Source organism: Lepus europaeus, chromosome 6, assembly GCF_033115175.1.
Source record: "Lepus europaeus isolate LE1 chromosome 6, mLepTim1.pri, whole genome shotgun sequence".
Classification (NCBI taxonomy): domain Eukaryota; kingdom Metazoa; phylum Chordata; class Mammalia; order Lagomorpha; family Leporidae; genus Lepus; species Lepus europaeus.
This window is the reverse complement of record NC_084832.1, coordinates 118,444,034-118,466,981: the sequence shown is the minus strand read 5'-3', so window position 1 is coordinate 118,466,981 and position 22,948 is coordinate 118,444,034. Positions and strand designations below refer to the sequence as shown.

The window sequence follows — 22,948 nt, the reverse complement described above, 5'->3', positions numbered from 1 at the left end:
GGACTTGATGTTGGATTTCACATGTAAGGTCAGGTAAAGGATGCCTCTTAGGCCACTGGTTTGAACAAATGGTCATGTGCCCCCCTTTTGGGGTGAGGAACCCTACATTCTTGTCCTTTGTCCATTGAGTGTCACAAAGATAATGACAAAACCAAAGCTGCACATCAACAGCACAAGCTTGAATCAGTGGCCAAAGACTGGGAAAGCGAAACCTAGTTCACAAACTAACTTCTCAAGCTTCTGATGCCTGAGGAATCAGAGATGGCAGGCAGTAGACATGAAGGGGAGGAGGGTGCTCACAACGGGAGGACTATATGTGGATTTTCTGGGTAAGGGGAGGCTCAGAACCCGGGTCCTATAGAATCTGTCCTATAACTGTGTCTTCCACCAGTTGTCATGACAATTGTCAACCATCATAGAGCTGGTGGAAATGATGTTAAGCATGGAAACAAGGCTTGCTGTGTGCCTGTGGTGACATTGGCAACCATCTTGGATGTGACCCATTTAAACCTTTTAGCCTGGGAAGGAGCTTCTGCTCTTAAGCCATCTTGTTCTCAGAATGAAACAATGTTAGGGTGAGGGAGGAAACTTAACTAGGCTGTGCAGGCACTGACCTGGGTTACAGATGGAAGTTGGTGCCAAGTACTGGCATGGGAATTCTAGAAGAGAATGGAGTTTGGTAGTAAAAAGACAGATGATTCTTTTTTTCCTCCCCCAGAAACATTCTATTTAAGGTATACAAACTGTATGCATTTCATAAATACAACTTTAGGAACATAGTGATTCTTGCCACTATAGAAGATTCTGTATTCATCCTCAGACAGACTGAATTTGAGGTATTTAGACATCCATGGACTTGAAGACAGAAATTCAGGTTTGAGAGGAGTCGTCTGGGCTCTAAGTTTTTCACATGCTTATCCGCAGACTCTCTCGTATGATGTCCCTGGAGAAGCCTCCCCTCCTTCCTCCTGTCACTCATTAATTCCACCCCACAGTTTGATCATTAGTTTAATCCTGATCACACTGGAGTAGTGTCAGCTCCGTATGTCACTTGTCACCTGCCTCTGGCAGGAGGTCTTGATCATCTTTGTCTTTCCAAGACTGAACACTGCCCACAACACAACCACAATAATTAATGTTGTGGAGAATAGTTTGTCTGCAAGTGATGGACTTAAAACACCAGGAAACAGAAGAGGATTTCTGTTTAATTGTCTGTCCAAGAAGGATATGCCCTATAATGATTGTTCCGCTTTAAATTCTTCCAGAGATAGAAATCACACTTCTTCCAGAGGAAACTGACCCAATTTTGGACTCAAACAATTAGAAAGTTCTCATTTTTCTTTAACTGGAAAGTTCACAGTAGCTCCCTTTAATGTTTTCCCAGCGTTTCCTTCTGAACACAGTTGCTTGGGCCTAACATTTGAAGAATCATCTTGAATGCTGAACTACAAGTTCCTATTGATTGGGGTTTCTGTTGTTTTTCTGTTGTTTTTCACTTTGAACTCTCCAAAGTTCTTCATGTAAGGATTGAAACAACATTTGTTGAATCAACGCACAGAAAAATTATCCATATTTGTCATTTTACAGTTAATGCATTTTCATTTCCTTCAGTAATCCTTCTAGTTTGCCAATGCCCTTTGTAAAATCTGACAATCAGCATCAAACATGACATTTCAGAAAGGGACTGAATTGCTTGGCTTGTGATTATCAAGACATTATTTTCTCAAGCACACAGAGATTCTTCTTCTACATATGGGATACTGTTTGATTAAATCGGTCATTTTTTACCTCGTGTGGTTGCCTACCGTACTGTTATGTCCAATTGTTTTGTACAATTGATTTTTTAAAAACTGTATGCAGAAATTTTTATTTACCACTAGTATATCTCATCTTGTTTGTTATGATAGTATGCAGTTACACTAGTATATTGTGATAATATTCTGGTATGTGGTTAATATATCCTAAATATGTGATTTAAGATATCTTCTGTTACAGAATACCAGACTTAACGTTGTTTAAACAATAAAAATTAATAATAAATAACAATAAAAATGTGTATTAATTATGGGATGCCTGGAGGTACTGGTGGTTCTGTAATTAATCCAGCGCCTCAGTGATGTCTTCCCACGGGCAGGCCTGCCCTGCCCTTCTGCTGGGTTCCCTGTCCTTCTGGCAATATTTCACCTCATAGGTACAAGATAGCCGTCAGAGTTTTAAGCATCATATCCTTAATTCAACCTTTTGTTCTATGCAAAAAAGAAAGAGGGTACAGGCAAAAAATGAAATTTGGTTTGTTTGTTTATTTATTTATTTATAGCTCATGTGGCTCTCTTCCTTTATTGAGAAGTAAAATCTTTCTTGGAAGCCCCTCCAGATTTCTCCTTTTGCCTTGTTTTCTAAAATTTGGGCACTTGCACTCCCACAATAGCAGTCAGTGACAGAGGGAAATAGAATTACTATTCAGAGTTAGACCAAGTCCTGAAGACTGGGCACAGTGTATACGTGTGAACTTTGAACTTGAGGTGTCACAAAATATGTTACATAATGAAACTATATCTGACTATTCAGCCTGATTTTTATGGCTAATGTTAAATAGTCAAGAATATAAAAATAAAAGAGGTCCAAAATAATGAATATTTACATATATTCATATTATGCTAAAATGGATGTTATGTGTCTTGCCATGAATAAGATAACATTTTGTTGATAAAGCACCTTTCTCTGTAGAATTCAAATGCATGATGCTGAAGGTCTTTTGTTTTCCAGCATCCCTTTTTAGAAATAAAAGGCTGAGAACAGGAGTGTGTGTGTAGGGCTGCCTTGCCAATCACCTGCTAGACCATCCTTGCTCTGTGATATGCTTCACAGAATTAAAAGAAAATGACAGAAGTTTAATGCTGAGTCAGAAGGAATGGAAAAGCTTAATTTTTGCTATTTATAACTGAGTGTAGTGTTTATGACTTGTCAGTTTCTTTTAAAGAAAAAAATACAAAGTAGTATAGTAGAGGACTATTTCAGATATTTCATGCTGGTTAATGTTTTCATACTAATTCATAAAATCGTATTAAAAACAAAAAGTAGTCTAAGACTGAGGTGTGCGAAGGGCTAAGAGCAAATGCAAATCAATGTTTTCAGATCGTTCGGCATGATAGGACTATGGAGCAGATTGTTTTTCCTGTGCCCAACATATGTGAATATCTCACACGGGAGTCCAAGTGCCGAGTGTACAATACGACCGAAAGGGACGAACAAGGAAGCAAAGTGAATGACTTCTTCCAGCAAACAGAAGATCTCTACAATGAAATGAAGTGGCAGAAGAAAATTAGGAGTGAGTACCCTAACCTGGAGCAACTTGGTTTTTGCATAGTGGTAGATAAATTGGTACTTCGGGACCTAAGATGGCAATTCATGTATATTCTGCATTGATTTCTTGCCAGGCTAATATTACTGCAATCTCTCAGGTGTGTAAGCTCAAGCTGCACCCAGAGCAGAGACCCCTACCGCTTAATGAAAGCAGAAAACCCTGCCTCATTAGGTCATCTTTTACTGATGATACTGTTTTTGATAAGAGTGTGAAATGCAAGGTTGAAGCTGTCCACTACAGCTGGTGAACAGCTGCAGGTTGGAAGGCCAGGAGTCGGCCACAACTGGCCTTGACCATAGTGAATAGAATGGAGCAGCCCAGGCAGCAGCACCCTCTTCCTCTGTTGTCCTGTAGTTGAGTGGACTGTTGAATGTTCCTGTGGAAGTCATTCTTCCCATGTATGTTTACTTCCCCAAATCAGACAACCTGAACATTTCATCACACTGGTGTTCAAATAAAGCAGTGTAATAATCTCACAGTTAAATATCAGTGTAATACAGTTCCTATTACTTCTATCTCAACACTGAAGTCTGTTTGGAAATGTTGGAAATGCTGAGTTTTAAAAGGTAAATACGTAATTTTCCCAGATATGGGGTACCAATAGATTTTAGAATAATTGAATGGGGGAACTTGTTTATCTCTTTTGTCTTTTGAGAAGTTGCCCTGGCGAGTGTGTATGCTTTTTTAATACCTCTATTCACAGCATTTCATCATTCTAGGAATGCTAGATTCGTGTCTTTGAGAAGAGCTTGAGAAACACTCCCTTTGGATATTAGATTGTGGCATGCGTTTTCATGATCTCTTAGCAGAATGTTTGAAAAGAATCAAAGAAATTACTCCCTCTTAGTGTTTTACCTTGTAAGAACTTACAGAATTCAGTAAAATTTGGGACATCAAAAATATTTATGAAGACTCAGTAATTTTATTTGGAACATCTGGACAACATGTCCTCTCTGACAAAAAAAAAAAATCGAATAATGAACTAGCATTATAGGTTCTGTGCTCTTTTTGATGAATATTTTATGATTTATCAAAAAATAAATCTTAAATGATTTCCCATGTATATTTTAGTTCAAATTTGGAAGCAGGCTATTATGAGGCTATAGGAAGAATCTAATTTACAAGGTAGATTTATAATTAAGGACTTATTTCAAATGTCTGCATCAAAATCTAATTTTGTCTTAATATTCTGCTTTTAAAAATGAGGACTGCTAATTTATGAGTGATACGTCAGTCAATGAAATGAATGAAATGCCGTGACAAAGCATAGCCTGTTCTAGGGTTGGAATGTTCCTTCCAAGAGAAGGAAAACAAGATGTCCTGAAGGAAAGTGTGGTTTATAAGTTACACTATAAGTGACACCAGATTGAAATGCACAGGATTTATCTGACAAGTTGATCATTTCTTTTTGAAAAGCTATGCAATTTTTCTCCTCAATTAACTGCAGCATTTAGATCCTGGGGTTAAGACATTCAGAGTTAGAGAATGGACAAGACCTGAAGGAGCCATAAACTTCCACTCAAACTTAGTGCATTACATACCTGTTCAGTTGTTCAGGGCGGTTGGGAAGAACTCATTTTTGGTGTGTTTGTATACAGTAGATACCTCTGGTGGCTGACAGAAGTCTCTTTCTGAAACTATTCAACAAAGCCCTCCCACTTATTGGTAGTTCTTTTTGTAGCTTTTTTCTTCTTCTATTTCAAACCCAATAAGTCCTTTATAAGCTTTAAGGTTTAAAATGTAGATAATATTATAAACAACTGGTTATCAGTAAGTAGTACTGTGCCTGGAGTTTCATAGTTTCAAGCTACAGTGGACCATAATCATAGAAATTTTCACTGTAGTTGTATCTGGGCTAAGGGTTTTGGTTTTTATAAGACTCTAAGATATGCTAGTAGTGCAATTCATCAGTGATGCCAAGTTATACAGTGATGGATATCATTCCATTAAAGAGGGCCCTAAGCAGCTGTTAAACTGCCTCCCCCTAATCTACCCTGATAGATTAGAGAGAACTGTTACAGAATCACTTTTCCTGACCACCTTTTGCAATTGCTGAATTTCCCTTCTTTGATAGTTTAGGTGTAAACGGACTAAAGGATGAAAGAAAGAATCAAATATAAAACACCCTCATGATACTGATTATTTTTAGTGGGCTGGCTACAATACATCATCTTAAATATTTAAATTTGCTTTTGGAATAGTTCGTAATGGTGCATTTATGAAAACAGGTCATAAGGCTCATGTGTTGAAACCATGGTTCATTTTCTGTTCCGTCCCCTTGCCCTTCCTGCTTTCTAGGTAACCCTGCCCTGTTCTGGTTCTCAAGGCACATCTCTCTCTGGGGCAGCATTTCCTTCAACCTGGCCGTGTTCATCAACCTAGCCGTTGCTCTCTTCTACCCATTTGGGGATGATGGAGATGAAGGCAAGTGCTTGTCTTTCCTTGAATGATATAGATCTGAGAATTCTAAGACAAGTTTTCCAAATGTGTTCATTAACTGTTTGAAACCTTAACATGAGAATAACTTAATTCTTGTTGTTAAATAGATTTTTCTATATTTGGTGCGAGTATGAAAATAAGCGGACAAGGCAGAAAACTGGCAGAAATGTAATTTTTCAAAAAGTTCATGCACAGAATACTATTAGAATGATATTGTACAGTGACATGTAAAGCACTGAAAAAATAAGTGATTATTTCTGCCTCATTATCTTGACCAAAAGCATTTTATACAGTATCATCTCCATTAAGTAAATGGAAATTTTGTGCGCAAATACTGTAATTACCTTAAATAGTGACACTTACATTTTATTGTCTTTGCTTTCTGTCTTGTTCCAAGTTTCCATAGTAAGCATGTATGTAATCTAAAGAACAATTTTAATTCTATGCAAATACATACAAAGTTAAATATTTGTTGCTTCATGCTTCAGTAACATAGCATAAGACAAAAATCTTAATAATAGAGATTTGGGAGTGTTGGCTATGAAGTTAATATTATTAAGCTATTAATTCATGAGCCTTCATAGAAAGAGTGACGAGAGAAATACCTTTTCAAGTGAAATAGGAGATACTGGAGAAATATACAAAAAGATGGGACTTTGGGAAACCAACTTTAAGTTTGGCAGGGTATGTGGGAATGTACATTATAGCCTTGGGGTTCATTTTAAAGTGGATATGGAAAGAATGGCTTGGAGGAAAAGATGAAAGAAATCAGTAAGTTACAACCATGAGATACCTTTGAATCTCATCCATATATAGGTTTATTGTGAGAATTTTATGAGATGCTATAGCTAATACATTTAGAATTGCACCCTGGTAAAGTGCTTGATGTGGTTTAATACAAGGTACCTGTTCATACTAGGAAAGAAAGTCTAGTGAACAGATGGTATGATGAGAGCCACAGATATTTAAGCCTATTTCAAATGAACTGAGGAGGAGCAGGAAACTAAATGAGCCCAAGAGTAATTTTCTGTTGAAATCAATTACATCGATAGCAATGTTCTAACCTTTAGCTGCAATCTGAGTGGTGATGACTAAAGTTTGGTTTTTTTAGAAGACGTGCTAATTATAGAAGAATATTTACCAATGGAGTGGTTGTGTGAGTTAAATAGCAGTGAAAAATGCAGCAAATATTTGACCATCCATTGTCCTTCAAGAAATGGAAACAGCTTTCTCCTCCCTGTGTTTCATCGTCTTCAGTGTTTAACTCTTGGCACAGAAAGATGTTACTCTTGTGAGGAGAGAAGTCCAGATTGAAATGATAAATTAGTCTCATTTGCACACAGATCACCGGGAATAGATGGGGGAGTCCTGGCTAATAGAAGCATAGAGTCTTAGAGATGGATGCCATTCTGGAAGTCATCTAATATCATACAGCCTCTTGACATATGAAGAAATCAAAGCCCAGAGTCTTTAAAATATCTGAGAGTAGAAGGCTAGCCCTTTTGTGTATAGCCCAGGAACTTTTTACATGGGTGATTAGATTAAAATCATTCCTGGGTTCCATTCCATGACTTCCCTTACTTGTCCAGCAGAGAAAGGTATATAGCCTCTGCTGCCACCTGTTGTGCATGGAATACAGTGGTATTGAGAAATGTCACCCCTCTGGACAGTTGTTCTTTTTTCTTTTGGAAAAAGCCAGAACAGCTGGTACATTTTTAATAATTGCCTAATAACAGTTATAGCAATATCAGTAACGATAACTGATATTGTTTATCATTTCAGTTGAGTATGGCAAAATGCAAAGCAGTTTACATATATATTTTCACTTCATCTTGCTGACAAACCTGTATAGCGAGTACTTCTTTCTTATGGTTTAAGAAACTGAGGGTTAACGTTTGCCTAATGATTTGGGAGTCAAGTCCAGAAATACGTAAATTTTAGTAAGCTCATTGCTGCAGCTGGTTCTGGAAAAGGAACTTGAAACCACATTTATTGGAGGGTTTTAAGGTAGGTTCCAGCTTCAGTCTGAAATGGGACCAACAAACACAAGACTGGAAGACATGGTACCCATAACAATGTGCAGATGTAGACTCTGTGGGTGGGAGAGGCTGGATAGAGGTTAACATAGGACCCAAGGTAAAGGCTCAATATTAGGGAATCCAAGTCAGAATGGAAGACCTGAGCTGCCATTTTGTTGATACCAAACCCCAAGATATGTCTGGGTTATCTGTTGACAGCTCTGGATGAGTTATTATAACTTCATGAATACGATTAAAATCTTGTCAGGATTAGGTCAGCCTCTACCCTATTTGCACACGGTGCATCGCTAGGAACAGAGCCAAGGCTGTTAAGCACATTTGGCCATCAGAACTGTCTGCAGAAGGAAAACTGTGCTGCTGATGAAAATGCTCGGATGCTGGATTTTGTCCAACAGGTGGAATGACTGACCCTCTAGGAGCACTTGAAAGTGGTTTAAAGATAGATTAGTTGCTCATTAGTTTTAATCTAAGAAGTGATCAAGTAACGATGGAGATATGTCAGGGAACACAAATTCCAACTGGAAAGGCCTCCCAGTGGCCAAATCAGAAAATTTGGGGAGCAGAAACAGTTAATGACAGTAACACATTTTACCCTGTGCAATGAAATAAGAATGTAGAAGTTCATATTAATCGTGAAAAGAGAGATCTTCCTTGTAATAATATTCCAATTAATAAAATACAGAAGGAGGAATCAGATTGGACTGCATTGAGCAAACATCACAGTGGTAAGAATTATTGTTATGGATTCCCTTGAGTTTGTCATGGGTCTTGTGCTTTGCAAGCTCTGGATATTCTTTGTTCTCCCGTAGAGGAATCTCAACGAGGAGTTACTAGTTTCTGCAGATGTAAAACCATGGCATGCAGGACTAGTTTCATTTTTCAAAATTCCAGTCACTTCACACCTACCACTGACAGAGAAAAGTACACTGCACTGCATGTCCTTGGGGCCATCAGTCCCATTGCTGGAGTGGCCACACAGTAAGTGCCCCGCTCCCAGTGCTCTGTGTACCACACCTGCCTGGGCTGTTACAGAACTCCTGCCCTCACATGGTCCCCTCTTATACTATATGCGTTGTGCCCAATGCCAGTGGTCACAGCTGAAGAAGGCATAGAGAGACATAGTATGATCCTCATCTGGAACCAAAGCAACTGTCACCTACCAAAGTCACCTCAACTGGAACCTAAACCACTCATCAAATGGACACTCATCAACTCATCAAACGGACAGCCAACCTCTTCAGAGAAAGCCACTTACTGCAAATGCCACCTTATGGAAGTGATAAAGACAACTGATCCACCAGATGTGAAAATCTTAATGTAGGGACACAAGAAACAGAAAAAACAAGGTAACATGACACCCTCAAAGGAACAGAATAACTTTCTAGCAAAAGGAAGAATATTGATGAAATGCATGACATAGAATTCCAAAGAATGATTATAAGGAAATGCAATGAAACTCAGGAGAATACTGAAAGACAGTTCAGAGAAATTACAAAAGTATGAATGAGAATTTGAAGATGTGAATGAGAAATTCATTGAAGAGATAATGATCATTAAAGGTGTCAAATAGAAATATTACAAATGAAGAACTCATAAGTCACATAAAAATAGAGTTGAGAGCCTCAACAACAGACTGTATCCATCAGAAATAAGAGTATCTGAACCTGAAGACATTTATTACGAAATATCCCAGGCAGGCAGAAGAGCAGGAAGAATGAAATACGGTGTCTGAGACTCCTAAGATGCTACTAAATGAACAAATACGTGGATTTTGGGAAATCAGGAGGGCAAAGAAAAGGAAAAAGTCATAGAAAAACCTCTTCAGTGAAATCATTGTTGAAAAGTTCCCCAATCTGAAGAAGGATATGGACATCTAAGTACCAGAGACATATAGGACCCCAAATAGATAAGACCAGAAGAGATCCTGACCATGGCATATTATAGTCAAACTGTCAAAAATATAAGGCACAGAGAGTATTCTAAAAACTGTAAGAGAAAGGTACTAATTTGGGGTCGGTGTTATGGAACAGCAGGTTAAGCAACTTCTTGCAACTCTGGCAACCCCATATCAGAGTGCCAGTTTGAGTCCCAGCTACCCTGTTTCTGATACAGCTGCATGCTGAGGTGCCTGGGAAAAGGCAAAAGAAAATTGCCCAAGTGCTTGGGCCCCTGCCAGCCATGTCAGAGACTCAAATGGAGTTCCTAACTCCTGGCTTTGGTCTGGCCCAACCTGGCTGTTGTGGCCATTTGGTGAATTAACCAGAAGGTTTCTCTCTGTCTGTCTGTCTGTCTGTCTCTGTGTGTGTGTGTGTGTGCTCTGTGTGTGTGTCTGGAACTCCCTACCTGCCTCTCCTCCCCCGTCACTATGCTTTTCAAATAAATTAATCTTTTTTTTAAACACCAATTCACATTGAAGGAAACTTCCATTAGACTAACAGCATATTTCCCAACAGAAACCTTCTGGGCCAGAAGGAAATAGAATGACATACTCCAAGTTCTGAAAGAGACAGCTGCCAACCAAGAATACCATACTCAAAGCTATCCTTAAACAGTAAACAAGAAAACAGTCACTTTCAAAAATAAGCAGGAGCAGGAAATCTGTCACCACCAGAGCAGCCTTACCAAAGGTGTTTAAGGGAGTCCTACATCCAGAAGTGAGACTAACTAGCATTATGAGAATGCATGGAAATATAAAACTCACTAGAAGAACAGACACACAAAGAATAAGTACAAATCAAGGGGCCAGCGCTGTGGCGCAGTGGGTTAACATCCTGACCTGAAGCGCTGGCGTCCTATATGGGCGCTGGTTCAAGTCCTAGATGCTCCACTTCCGATCCAGCTCTCTGCTATGGCCTGGGAAAGCAGCAGAAGATGGCCCAATTCCTTGGGCCCCTGCACCCGCCTGGGAGACCCAGAAGAAGCTCCTGGCTCCTGGCTTTGGATCTGTGCAGCTCCAGCCATTGTGGCCAATTGGGGAGTGAACCAGTGGATGGAAGACACCTCTCTCTCTCTCTCTCGCTCTCGCTCTCTCTCTCCGTCTCTCCTCTCTCTGTGTAACTCTGACTTTCAAATAAATAAATAAATCTTTAAAAAAAAATACAAATCTAACATCACTAACCACCAACCCACAAATAAGAGGAAAGAAAAGAAGAATTTTCAAAGCAACAGAATAAAATGACAGTAGTACGACTTTCCTTATTAATAATAACCTTGATTTTTAAACTAAATTTCCCAATTTAAAGAGATTGAATGTATCAAAGAAAACAAGACCCAGCTATATGCTGCCTACAAAAAACTGATTTTATCAGCAAAGACACACACAGATGCAGAGTAAATAAAAAAATGTCCCATGCAAACAGAAACCACAAGCAAGCAGGAATAGTTATACCTATATTAGACAAAGTAGACTTTAAGGGAAAAACTCTCCTATGAGACAAACCAGATCTCTTGTATAATGATCAAGGGATCAATTCAGTAAGAAGATACAGCAATTATAAATTGCAAATTTGAGATCCAATTTTATTTTTTTAAACCAATGTTATTAAATCCAAACGGATGGAGAGAGTGGATTCTTTAACACCATACTAGACATCATTCATGTATGAAATCAATAAAGATTAAAAACAAACTATACTATGGACCAAAAATGGTATAACAGACTTTCATAGAACACTTCACCCAACAGCTGTAGCATACACATTGTCTTCATCAGCACATGGAACATTTTTGTCTAGAATAGACTGTATATGAGGCCACAAAACAAATCCCAAGAGATTCATGAAAGTTAAAATCATGGTGGGAGTATGGAGGGAGAGGTACTTCAAGAAGTTCATGGAAAAATGGAATTAAAGGATAAGGTTTTTTTGGTGCCAAAAAACTGGAGAATATTTTGTAAGAAATATATTTCATTATATGCTTTTTCCATGAACTTCTTGAAGATCTCGAATATCATGTATCTTTCCTGACACCATTAAATTAAACTAGAAACCAACAACAAAAGAAACTTGAGGAATTATACAAATGCAAGGAGACTGAACAATGCGATGTTGAACAAACTAATTCATTAAAGAAATCAAAAGGTAAATTAACATTTTTCTGAAAAATGGAAACACAACATAACCAAAACTTATGGGATACAGCATAAATGGTAGTAAGGGTATTGCCACAAGTACCTACATAAAAAGAATGCTTTCGAATGAACAACCTAGTAGTGCACCCCAAGCACCTAGAAAGGCAAGAACAAACTAAACCCAAATTTAGTAGAAGTCAAGAAAACAAAGATCAGAGCAGCAATAAATAAAATAGAGAATTAAAAAAAGACAAATGAAATAAAGTTTATTTTCTGAAAAGATACTCAAGTTGACAAACTTTTAATCAGACTAAACAAGAAAAATATCCCAAATAAATAGTATCAGAGATTAAAAAGGAGACATTTCAATGAATATGAGAGCTCATTAGGGACTATTATGAACAACTGCATGCCAAATACTGGAAAACCTACAAGAAAATAATTTCTGGACACACACAACCTACCAAAGTGAGCCACGGAGACAGAAAAACTGAACAGACCAATAACAAGGAATGAGATTAAATCAGTAATTAAATGGCTTCCCAACAAAGCAAAGCCCAGGGCCAGATTGTTTCACTACTGACCAAACTTTTAAGGGAGAACTAACACCAAGGCTTCTCAAACTCTTAAAAAAAAAAAAAAAAAACTGAAATGGAAAGAACTGTTGCAAACCTTGATACCCAAACCAGGCAAGAATACAACTAAGAGACACTTATAGACCAGCCTTCCTGATGGACTTAGATGTAAAAAATCACAGCAAAATACCAGCGAATCAAATGCAACAGTGCATTAGGAAAGTTGTTCACCATGATCAGGTGGGATTTATTCCAAAGATGCAAAGATAGTTCCACATTCACAGATCAATAAATATAATACATAACATCAACAGAACGAAGGATAAAATTCCTACAATTATCTCAATAGATGCAGGAAAGGCATTCAATAAAATTCAGCATCCCTTCATGATCAGCACCTTGATAGGAGGACTGTAGCTCGATATAATAAAGGCTTGATATGACATTCACAGACAGCATCATACTGAAAGGGGAAAAGCCAGAAGTGTTTCTACTAAGGTCTACAACAAGACAAAGATTTTCACCTTCGCTGCTGTTATTCACTACAGCACTGGAAACCAGAGTGGTTTGGCAAGAGAAAGAAATTAAAGAATAAAAATAGGAAAGATAAAGGAGATAATCACATCATTTCTGTTTGCAGATGATATGATTCTATATTAGAAAGTCCTAAAAACTCCAGCAAAAGACTATTGACTAAATGGATTTGGTGAACTTGCATGATACAAAACCAAAAATAAATAGCACTTTAACACACCAATAAAGAATTTGTTGACAAAGAAATCATAAAAACAGTCCCCTTCACAATGGCTACCAAAAGAAAGAAATATCTGGGGCTGGTGTGTGGCATAGTGGGTGAGGCTGCTGCCTACAGTGCTAGCATCCCATATGGGTGGCGGTTCGAGACCCGGCTGCTCTATTACTGATCAAGCTCTGCTGTCAGAAAGCAATGGAAGATGGTGAATGTGCTTGGGCCGCTGCACCTGCATGGGAAACCTGGAAGAGGTTCCTGTCTCCTGGCTTCAGATAGACCCAGCTCTGGCCATTGCAACTATTTGAGGGGTGAACCAGTGGATGGAAGATCTGTCTCTCTGTGCCTCTGCCTCTCTGTAACTGTGCCTTTCAAATAAATAAATAAATCTTAAAAAAAAAAAAAAAAAAGGGAGGAAGGAAGGGGTGGGGGTGGGGGAGAAAGATCCGTGAAGAAGTTTAACTAGGGATATGAAAAGAATGCCGGGGCTGGCACTGCGGCGTAGCAGGTAAAGCTGCTGCCTGAAGTGCCGGCATCCCTTATGGGCGCCGGGTTCGAGTCCCAGCTGCTCCACTTCCGATCCAGCTCTCTGCTACGGCCTGGGAAAGCAATAGAGGATGGCCCAAGTCCTTGGGCCCCTGCACCCTCGTGGGAGACCCAGAGGAAGCTCCTGGCTCCTGACTTTGGATCAGCTCAGTGGATCAGCTCAGCTCTGGCCCTTGTGGCCAGTTGGGGAGTGAACCAACAGATGGAAGACCTCTCTCTCCCTCTGCCTCTCCTTTTTCTGTGTAACTCTGACTTTAAAATAAATAAATAAGTCTTTAAAAGAAAAGAATGCCCATGTTCCTATAAGAGAAAAATTAATTTATTAATCTAAATTAATATCCAAAGCAATTTACAGATTTAATGCAATCCCCATTAAAATACCAAGAACATTCTCTACAGAAGAAAGAAAAAAAATCCTAAAATTCATGTACAAGTACAAAATACCCCAAATATCCAAGGAAATCTTGAACATAATGTACAAAGACATTCCATAGAGCTGTAGTAACCAAAACAGCATGGCACTGGCATGTAAAAAGAGACATACAGACCAGTGGAACAGAGTGGAGACTGCAGAAATAAACTCTTGCATGTACACCCAGCTGATCCTCAAAGAAGGAACCAAAAACACATTGGAGAAAGGACAGCCTCTTCCATAAATGGTTCTGGGCCAAGTGGATATCCATCTGCAGAAGACTGAAACTGCCTCCCTTTCCCCCACCCCATCATGCACCTTCAACCCTATACCCTATGCAAAGATGGACTCAAAATAGATAAAAGACCTAAATGAGAGACTTGAAACCATGAGGTTACTGGAAGAAAACACAGGCCATAGAATACTTTAGTGGACAATCGCAATGATCCCTGAAAGTATAGTCTTCACCATATAATACTTTAGACATCGCAGGCAATGATTTTTTTGGAACTGTCCCAAAAGCACAGACAACAGGCAGTGAAGCAAAACTAAACATGGGATTATATAAAACAAAACATGGGATTATTTGAACAACAAATGAAACACCTTCAGAATGCGAGAAAATGTTTGAAAACAGTTCATTTGACAACAGATTAATATGTAGAATATATAAGAAACTCATAAAACTCAACAACAAAATAATCCAATTAAAAATGCAAATACCTTAACAGACAAAAGAAGAAATACAAATGGCCAAGAAATTATGAAAAAAAGCTCAGTATCATTAGTCATCAGGGATAATGCATTTCAAAATGAGCGAATGTTTCCATTGAATTCTGTCCAATTCTAAGATCCATGATACTTGAGTACAGAAGTTGATCACTAAGCCCCGTGGGAAATCTTGGACCCCCAAAAAAATCGTGTTAAAATTTGCTGTCTTTACAACCCCCAACACTATTCCATTTGGCTTCACGTGTAGTGAAGTAGTGAGAACAGAGGCAGGCCGTATGTATCCCAGACTGATAACTGGGAGCTACTGGGAGCTTCTTGTGGCCAGATATCTGGTTGACACTTGAGTTTAATACTCACCAAGAGAGCAGTGTTGCCCTTTCAAACAGGGTAGTGGTATGCACTTGAAGATATTTAAAGAGTGGGTGATTCTAGCACCCACCAGTGCAGAGAATCTGCTTTCATTGCCTGACTTCATTGAAGAACTCAATTTGAATTTATTAAGGGGTTCAGGGCTTATTTTTGTGGATATAGGTTATGTTTGAGTTTCTTTTTTTGGTTGATTGGTTTTTTTATGTTTTTTGTTTTTGACAGGCAGAGTTAGACAGTGAGAGAGAGACAGAGAGAAAGGTCTTCTTTTTTCCATTGGTTCATCCCCCCAAATGGCTGCTACGGCTGGCGTGCTGCACTGATCCAAAGCCAGGAGCCAGGTGCTTCCTCCTGGTCTCCCTTGCGGGTGCAGGGCCCAAGCACTCAGGCCATCCTCCACTGCCTTCCTGGGCCACAGCAGAGAGCCGTACTGGAAGAGGACCAACCGGGACAGAACCGGTGCCCCAACCAGGGCTAGAACCTGGAGTGCCGGCGCCGCAGGGGGAGGATTAGCCAAGTGAGCTGCAGCGCCGGCCGGTTGATTGGTTTTTGTTACTTATGGCTTATTTAACATAGGCTTCACTGAAAAAGAAACATGTGCCAAGATTGAGAGATGAGACTAGGCTGGTTGTGGCTGAAGTCACAGCTGTGGATCCCACAGAGTGCCCTGGGTATTCCCTGAGAAGCTGAAGGTTGCCATGTCAGCCTCCTCTTCCCTGGGTTTCAGTGGGTAAAGGCACAGTAGTTGGTGGGGAAAAATTGATGCCACAGGAGTGACTCATACTAAGATAGCATGAGATCTTTATCTGTATGTAATTCAAAGTCTGGGTTTGAGTCTTCCATCCTTCAACTGCTTTGTGTTAAAGAAAATCAGTTCTTCAAGGTGATTTCAGTTCATTCCGGGGAAACAGCCCTCAACTGAGGGCTACAGGCACTGGGCTAAGCCTAGAGATTACTAGTAAAGATTAGTAAGGCTGTTCAATGTCTTCCTCCTTCAGGAGTTCATGGTCCCAAAGGTAGTTGGCCAAGGAACAAGAAAGGCACAACACTGAAGGGCAGCTGAGAGTTTATGGGTGGAGTGGGTGGACAGCTACATTAGCTGGGTGGAGGTGGGGGAAGCAGGAAAGGTCTTTCCGGGCTACTTGGGAGGTAGAGAAGAGAGAGAGACTGGGAAGAAACAGCTTGCTTTGTGCAGGAAACTACAAACAAGTCAGCAGGAGGTAGAGAGCAAGTGCCATTATGTGAATGGAATTATTAAGTTTCCAATTTTGCTGTCTCCATTTCCTTTTATAAAGAATAAATCTTTTGCTTTCCAAGATTTAGAAATATAGAGGGCAAATTCTAAATAAAAAAAAAAATTTCCTGTATCTAATATTCAACCGTGTGATTTATTCTGCTAGAAAGTCTGCGTTTTGTTTTGCTGTCACAAAGGGACCACGTGGCTGTAATTTCCTGTTTAATCGGGGGGAACTCTCAGCAAGTCAGATACTGTCTGGGAAGGAGTAGAGATGAGCTTACCTTATCAGGCATTAGTGCACAGTGTGACCATCTATGCCAACTCTGGGACTTCTAAAATAAGAACATCACACGGAGGCATTATTGATGAATTATCGTGGAGAGTCACGTGACTAGCTGAACGTTATTAAGTGTGCCCTAAAAACGTTTGCAGTTACACTAAATGAATTTCCACAACTTGAGGAATTTATAACTGGAATCTTAGTTACTCCAGATGAACTCACAGAACGTTTTTGCTTGTGCACTTAAGTATGAATTTGTTGCTGCCATGGCAGGCCCTGTAGGGGGCCCAGAGATGATCCTCCTTAGACTGACAATCTGATGGGGTTTCAAGTCCCGGTCAGCATGGGAGAAGGTTGAGGGCATCATTTTCTTTACGGCTCATTGACATCGGTGAAGTCAAGGCAGACATGAGGCGCATAAAAGCCACCATCCCACCATCACCACATAGACAAGTAGGACACCCGTTTTGTTAGCAAGGCTGGAGGACAGGAATTGAAGGTAGCTTTGAGAGCCACTTTATCCCCCTTTATTCATCCCCAAATCAATCTTATTCCATGAAGGGGAAATCAAGTCTCTCTTACCAGCCTTCTTTAATCTTTTGCTTTGTGACAACACAAGAACCAATATTTCAAAAAATAAACAATCAATGCTATTTACTATCTGATGTTTGTTTTTTATAATCTATTAGGATTTTCCTTCTAACTTTTGAGATCTAGTAGCACTCACTATGAACTAAAGGTTTACAGAGAATTCATTTTAAAAGTCCAGAAAATGCTGGGAGTTCAGCAATGCAAAAGCTCTGCACACCGACACCTCCAGGTGTTTTTGCATGCAGAAGTAAATTTTATAAATCATGGAAAGAAGTGTGCTGAAAGAATAAGAGACGTTATGGAGTATTTGCCAAAGGAGGTATTGGGAAGTCCCCGACTTGGTGATTCCTCCCTGGCTGTGTCATCGCAGGGACCCGTGTCTGAGGTCCCAGGCTGATCCAGTCAGCCCAGGAATGCTGCCCTGGATTTACTTCTGCAAGCGCACTGCCGTGTGACCTTCGGGGGGGGATTCTGCGACTCCACATGTCAGGGCAGATGTCAGTGAGTGTACTTCTTTTTAAAGGGAAGATATTTTTAAACCTCATTTATGGGGAGTTCCAAAGAAATTATGTTTTTAATGGAGTTCATTTTTGAAACATTTGGAACTTGTATTTTCTAATAATGAAATATGTTTTTTAGAATTTGAGCTGGCCTTGAAATACACACACTCATGCATATAAGTATGTGTGTGTGTATACATGTGTGGTTTAACAGCTAAACCTTGCATCTATTTTATAAAGATTTTTCAGAGAAATGTACACTGTAGAAACCTGATAATAATGGAATGAGACAAGGTATGAGTTCAGTGCAAAACTACCTGATTTCGTATGATTTGTCCATACTGCTAAGGGTCATTCATCATCAATTTTGGATTAGGGTTTTCCATTGAGATATGCCTATCAAAAGTAATTAGGGGCTTGCTTTCCGGCGAAGGCAAGACTTAATGGAAGGAGCATTAACTGCTGAGTATTTAAGTAGCCTGAAATTAATCACAGACTTTCTGGAAATTTAATAATGAGTCATGTGCTCAAAGACATTTCCTCAAAGTGTAAAGCATATACCTTGGGGTTTGTTGAGATTCATTGCCTTACAGCTTGACGTTTCATTGCCTTAGCTTATAAAGATGAACAGCGAGTATTTTAGCATTTTTTAGTTTCCTTCTCAGTAAAAATAAACTTCTTCGGCTTTCTACAGGTACACTTTCTCCACTGTTCTCCATTCTTCTGTGGATAGCAGTTGCCATCTGCACATCTATGCTGTTTTTCTTCTCCAAGCCAGTGGGTATTCGGCCATTTCTTGTGTCAATAATGCTGAGATCAATATATACAATAGGTTTGGGGCCTACACTCATACTCCTTGGAGCAGCTAATGTAAGTATTTACCTAACTTGTACTATTATAGAATTAGTTAAAAGTGCATTAAATATAAAAGAAACATAATTATATGCTTTATTTCATGGATACACACTGAATTCTAATTTTTTATGTATCTATGTTAGTTAGTTAGTATAATTTGTAGATTCTTTATTTCTTCTTGAAAGGAAGAAAAAACTGACAAATAAAAAGTTGATATATTTAAGAAGTTAGCATTTGGGACATGACCCAGTTCTGCCATCAATTTAATCCGATTCGACTTTAAAGGCTTCTGCATCCTATACCCAGAGCTATTGGCAGACATGACTCTGAGCCACTGTGAACATCCTAAAGTTACTTGTGAATCATCCGAGAAAGATTAGATTGTATTCAGTAGAATTTTGGAGTCACATGACTCTCCACGATAATTCATCAATAATGCCTCCATGTAACGCTCTTATTTTAGAAGTCCCAGAGTTGGCATAGATGGTTACGCTGTGAACTAATGCCTGATAAGTTAAGTTCATCTTTACTCCTTCCCAGACAGTATCTTTTATCAAATGACATAAGAAAGGATTGCCGTATGAGAAAATATGAAATTGGGCTCTTTTTATGTATACAAATCCTGTAAATTTGTGAAAGGCATAGAGATTAATATCTTTCCACAAGATTTTGAAATATTATAATAAAGAGGCACATTTGACACTTGAATTAGGTGCACTTAGAATAAGTAAGCCATAGAAGTATTTAAAAAAGCACATAAACATTTAAAGAAATTATTCTACCCAGAAATAAAAATTTAAAGGGAATATCCAACTTAATGCACAACAGAGCCATGAAAAAGTTTCATCAGACTGTTGAAATAGCAAATGGCCAGGCAAGAAAATAAATATTGCTAGTTTGCTGACTAATGAAAGTACTCTCTACATCCATTGTTGGTTTTCTGATGTAATGTCCTATATTCTGCCGTTCGTGGTTAGTACTTATCTCCCCTCCTATATTATACAGTCCTTAAGGATCATGACTGATTCTTCAGTGACTGGAATGCCATAGGTACTTAAAAACATGCAATGAATTTTATCTTTCTCTATTTCTGACTCTTTATTTTAATATCAATTCTTCAGACATAGGACTTGATAAGTATGACAGTTCCCTACATACTAGAACATTCAGCTAACTACATTGCCAGTTATTCTCAGTCACTCTCCACCACAGGAGTGTAGTTTATATGTACAGACATCTGTTGGTAAAGAGTTTTGTAAAATGCCATGTGCTGTTCCGTAAATTTATTGAGAATATACTCCTCTGTAAGTTGTTAGGTTCATATATAAATAATCCTATCCCCCTCCTCCCTTCCACTTTGCTCCAGCTTCATACCTGACATTTGAACACTCAGGAAGTGTTTGCATTAATGGAACCTGTACTTTTAGTGCTTTGGAAATAAGCTAATTTTGTGATATCACCCATAGATCTAATCAGAGAATCTTCATGAATTTTTCACATTTTTCTGAACCTGTGTATTTTTGTCCTTAGAAAAATACACTGAATGTTGAATGATATTTTAAGGTCTATTTATTTATTTATTTATTTGAGAGAGCGAGCGAGAGAGAGAGAGCTCTTCCATCTGCTGATTCACTCCCCAAATGGTGACAGAGCTAGGTTGTTCCAAAGCTAGGAGCCAGAAGTTTCTTCTGGGTCTCCACATGGGTACAGGATCCCCGGCACTTGGGCCATCTTCCACTGCTTTCCCAGGCCATAGCAGAGAGCTGGATTGTAAGAGGAGCAACTGGGACTCAAACCTCCAGTGCCTATATGCAATGCTGGTGCCGCAGGCAGAGGCATAACCCACTAAGCCACAGCACTGGTCCCATGAACGATATTACTTGAAGAGGCAAATAATATTCACAAACTGTTAACTGACCATCAACAAGACACGAATCCACACGAGCAAATCCACGTTTGATAATTTGAAACAATAACTAGATAGAGTTGGGTCAAAAATATCAAGCATTTGCTGGGCCTCTGTCCTGTAAAAGATACTAAAAATGCCAAGAAGTGGAGGTTATGGTTCCCACCATCTAGAAGTTTATGCTTTGGACTCACTGTTTGTGTCTTCTTTGTCTATGGACCAAGAGTATATAAAGAATAGTATTTTAATGTCAATTGAGGGAAACCAAAAATATTTGAAGTACTTTTCTTTTCCCCTTGTGGGGCATGATAACAAGAAAACTTCTGTCTGGTTTTGTGAGAGTAATTCCACCATTTTCAAATGACAGAAAATTCTTTTACATCATTTCTTTTTTTAAACTTTTATTTAGTAAATATAAATTTCCGAAGTACAGTTTATAGATTACAATGGCTTCTCCCCCCCATAACTTCCCTCCCACTTGCACCCCTCCCATCTCCTGCTGCCTCTCCTCTTTCATTCACATCAAGATTCATTTTCAATTATCTTTATATACAGAAGATCAATTTAGTATATATTAAGTAAAGATTTCATCAGTTTGCACCCACACAGAAACACAAAGTGTAAAATACTGTTTCAGTACTAGTTATAGCATTACTTCACATTGGACAACACATTAAGGACAGAGATCCCACATGAGGAGTAAGTACACAGTGACTCCTGTTGTTGACTTAACAATTTGACACTCTTGTTTATGGTGTCAGTAATCTCCCTAGGCTCTAGTCATGAGTTGCCAAGGCTATGGAAGCCTTTTGAGTTCGCCGACTTCGATCTTATTCCGACAGGGTCATAGTCAAAGTGGAAGTTCTCTCCTCCCTCGAGAGAAAGGTACCTCCTTCTTTGATGGCCCCGTTCTTTCCACTGGGATCTCACTCACAGAGATCTTTCATTTAGGTCTTTTTTTTTTTTTTCCAGAGTGTCTTGGCTTTCCATGCCTAAAATAATTCTTTTCTAGTTGTGCCTGTAATGTGTAGCTTGTTTCACAGTATTTGCACATTGCTTCTTTCTCAGAGTTATTTGTAATGGGGCACTATTTCCTTGTTCTAGAACTTGGTCTCACCATCTTGCAGACAAGAGGGGCTGATGGAGTTGAGCCAATAAAATAACTACTCAGTTTAAGTGTCACACTTAGTTACTTACCCGTAGCTGGTGTTCTGGGAGGTCTTGTGTTACTGCTGATCTCTAAGGTTGAGTTGCAATCAGAGGTTCAGTTAACATACACAGATGCAGGGGTCTGCTCTGATGGTCTGAATATCGCCGCTCAGTCCTTTGCTCATGTGCACACACACATTCCTTTTCCTATTCCGTGGTCACCACATGCCCCTGATGCTTTTGATGTTCTGCTGTAGAAACAGAAAACTGCTCCAGTTCTGTAATTGAATTTGGTGAGATAGGCAACTTTTTGTGCCACTTGTGTGTACTGTTTTGTCAGTTCAAAAGATTTCCAGTGTGACTTTGACTGCATGCAAATTTTAGCTTACACAGTGACCTTAGGACCTTATCCTTCCCAGGATAAAACACTACTGAAATGGAAATTTTTAAGTCAAATGATTTGAGCTTTAGTATAAAGGTTAATTTACATGGTTAATAAAAATATGATAATGTAGTTGAGGCTAATAAATTCTGCAGTTACTTCTTAGTAATTAAGTAGACAGTCTTTTTGTTGTTGTTCTACAGTTTATATTCTGGGAAAATAGGAGAACAATCTAAGATGAGGGTTGAATTCCTGTTCAAGGACCAAGTGCCAAATAAGACCAAAAGAATAAAATCAAGAAATAGCAGCTATAAATTCCTGTGATCTCATAAAACTTAAATGGCATCACACAGAGTCCCAGAGCTGAGGTACCTGAAGGATTCTCCACTTCTAGGTATTTTATTTTGATTTTGAAGAAAACAGAGTCATACAGAGACCACAAAAATTTACCAAAGCAGGTAATTAGTGGCAGCACCAGGCATCCCGACTTCTAATTCAGTACCTTCTACTGAACAGTCTACAGACATACCAACAAACGAGTAGATTTGACAACATTGCTTTACTATATGTTTTATTTGCCTAGTTATAATTAATGAGTTTGCTGTAGTATACTTTCATTAACAAAGAACATTAATTTTGCTTTTGGTTTTAGAAGGCCCCATGGGTCAATCATTTGGATGGAGCAGAGCTTCTAAGAGTGGCTGGAAAGCTTACGTTGATGGTGTTGCTCCACTCTCCCTCATCCCCCCGACCCCTCA

The 22,948-nt window shown here is 39.0% G+C and overlaps 1 protein-coding gene across 1 annotated transcript in view; it reads left to right on the top strand.

The window, feature by feature from the left end:
• ITPR2 (inositol 1,4,5-trisphosphate receptor type 2) overlaps positions 1–22,948 on the top strand; it is a 525,149-nt gene that overhangs the window by 413,971 nt on the left and 88,230 nt on the right. Inside the window, exons 47-49 of the mRNA XM_062194964.1 lie at positions 3,136–3,328; positions 5,663–5,788; positions 18,593–18,768. Coding sequence (XP_062050948.1) covers positions 3,136–3,328; positions 5,663–5,788; positions 18,593–18,768 — 495 coding nt within the window. The remainder of the gene's footprint in view (positions 1–3,135; positions 3,329–5,662; positions 5,789–18,592; positions 18,769–22,948) is intronic.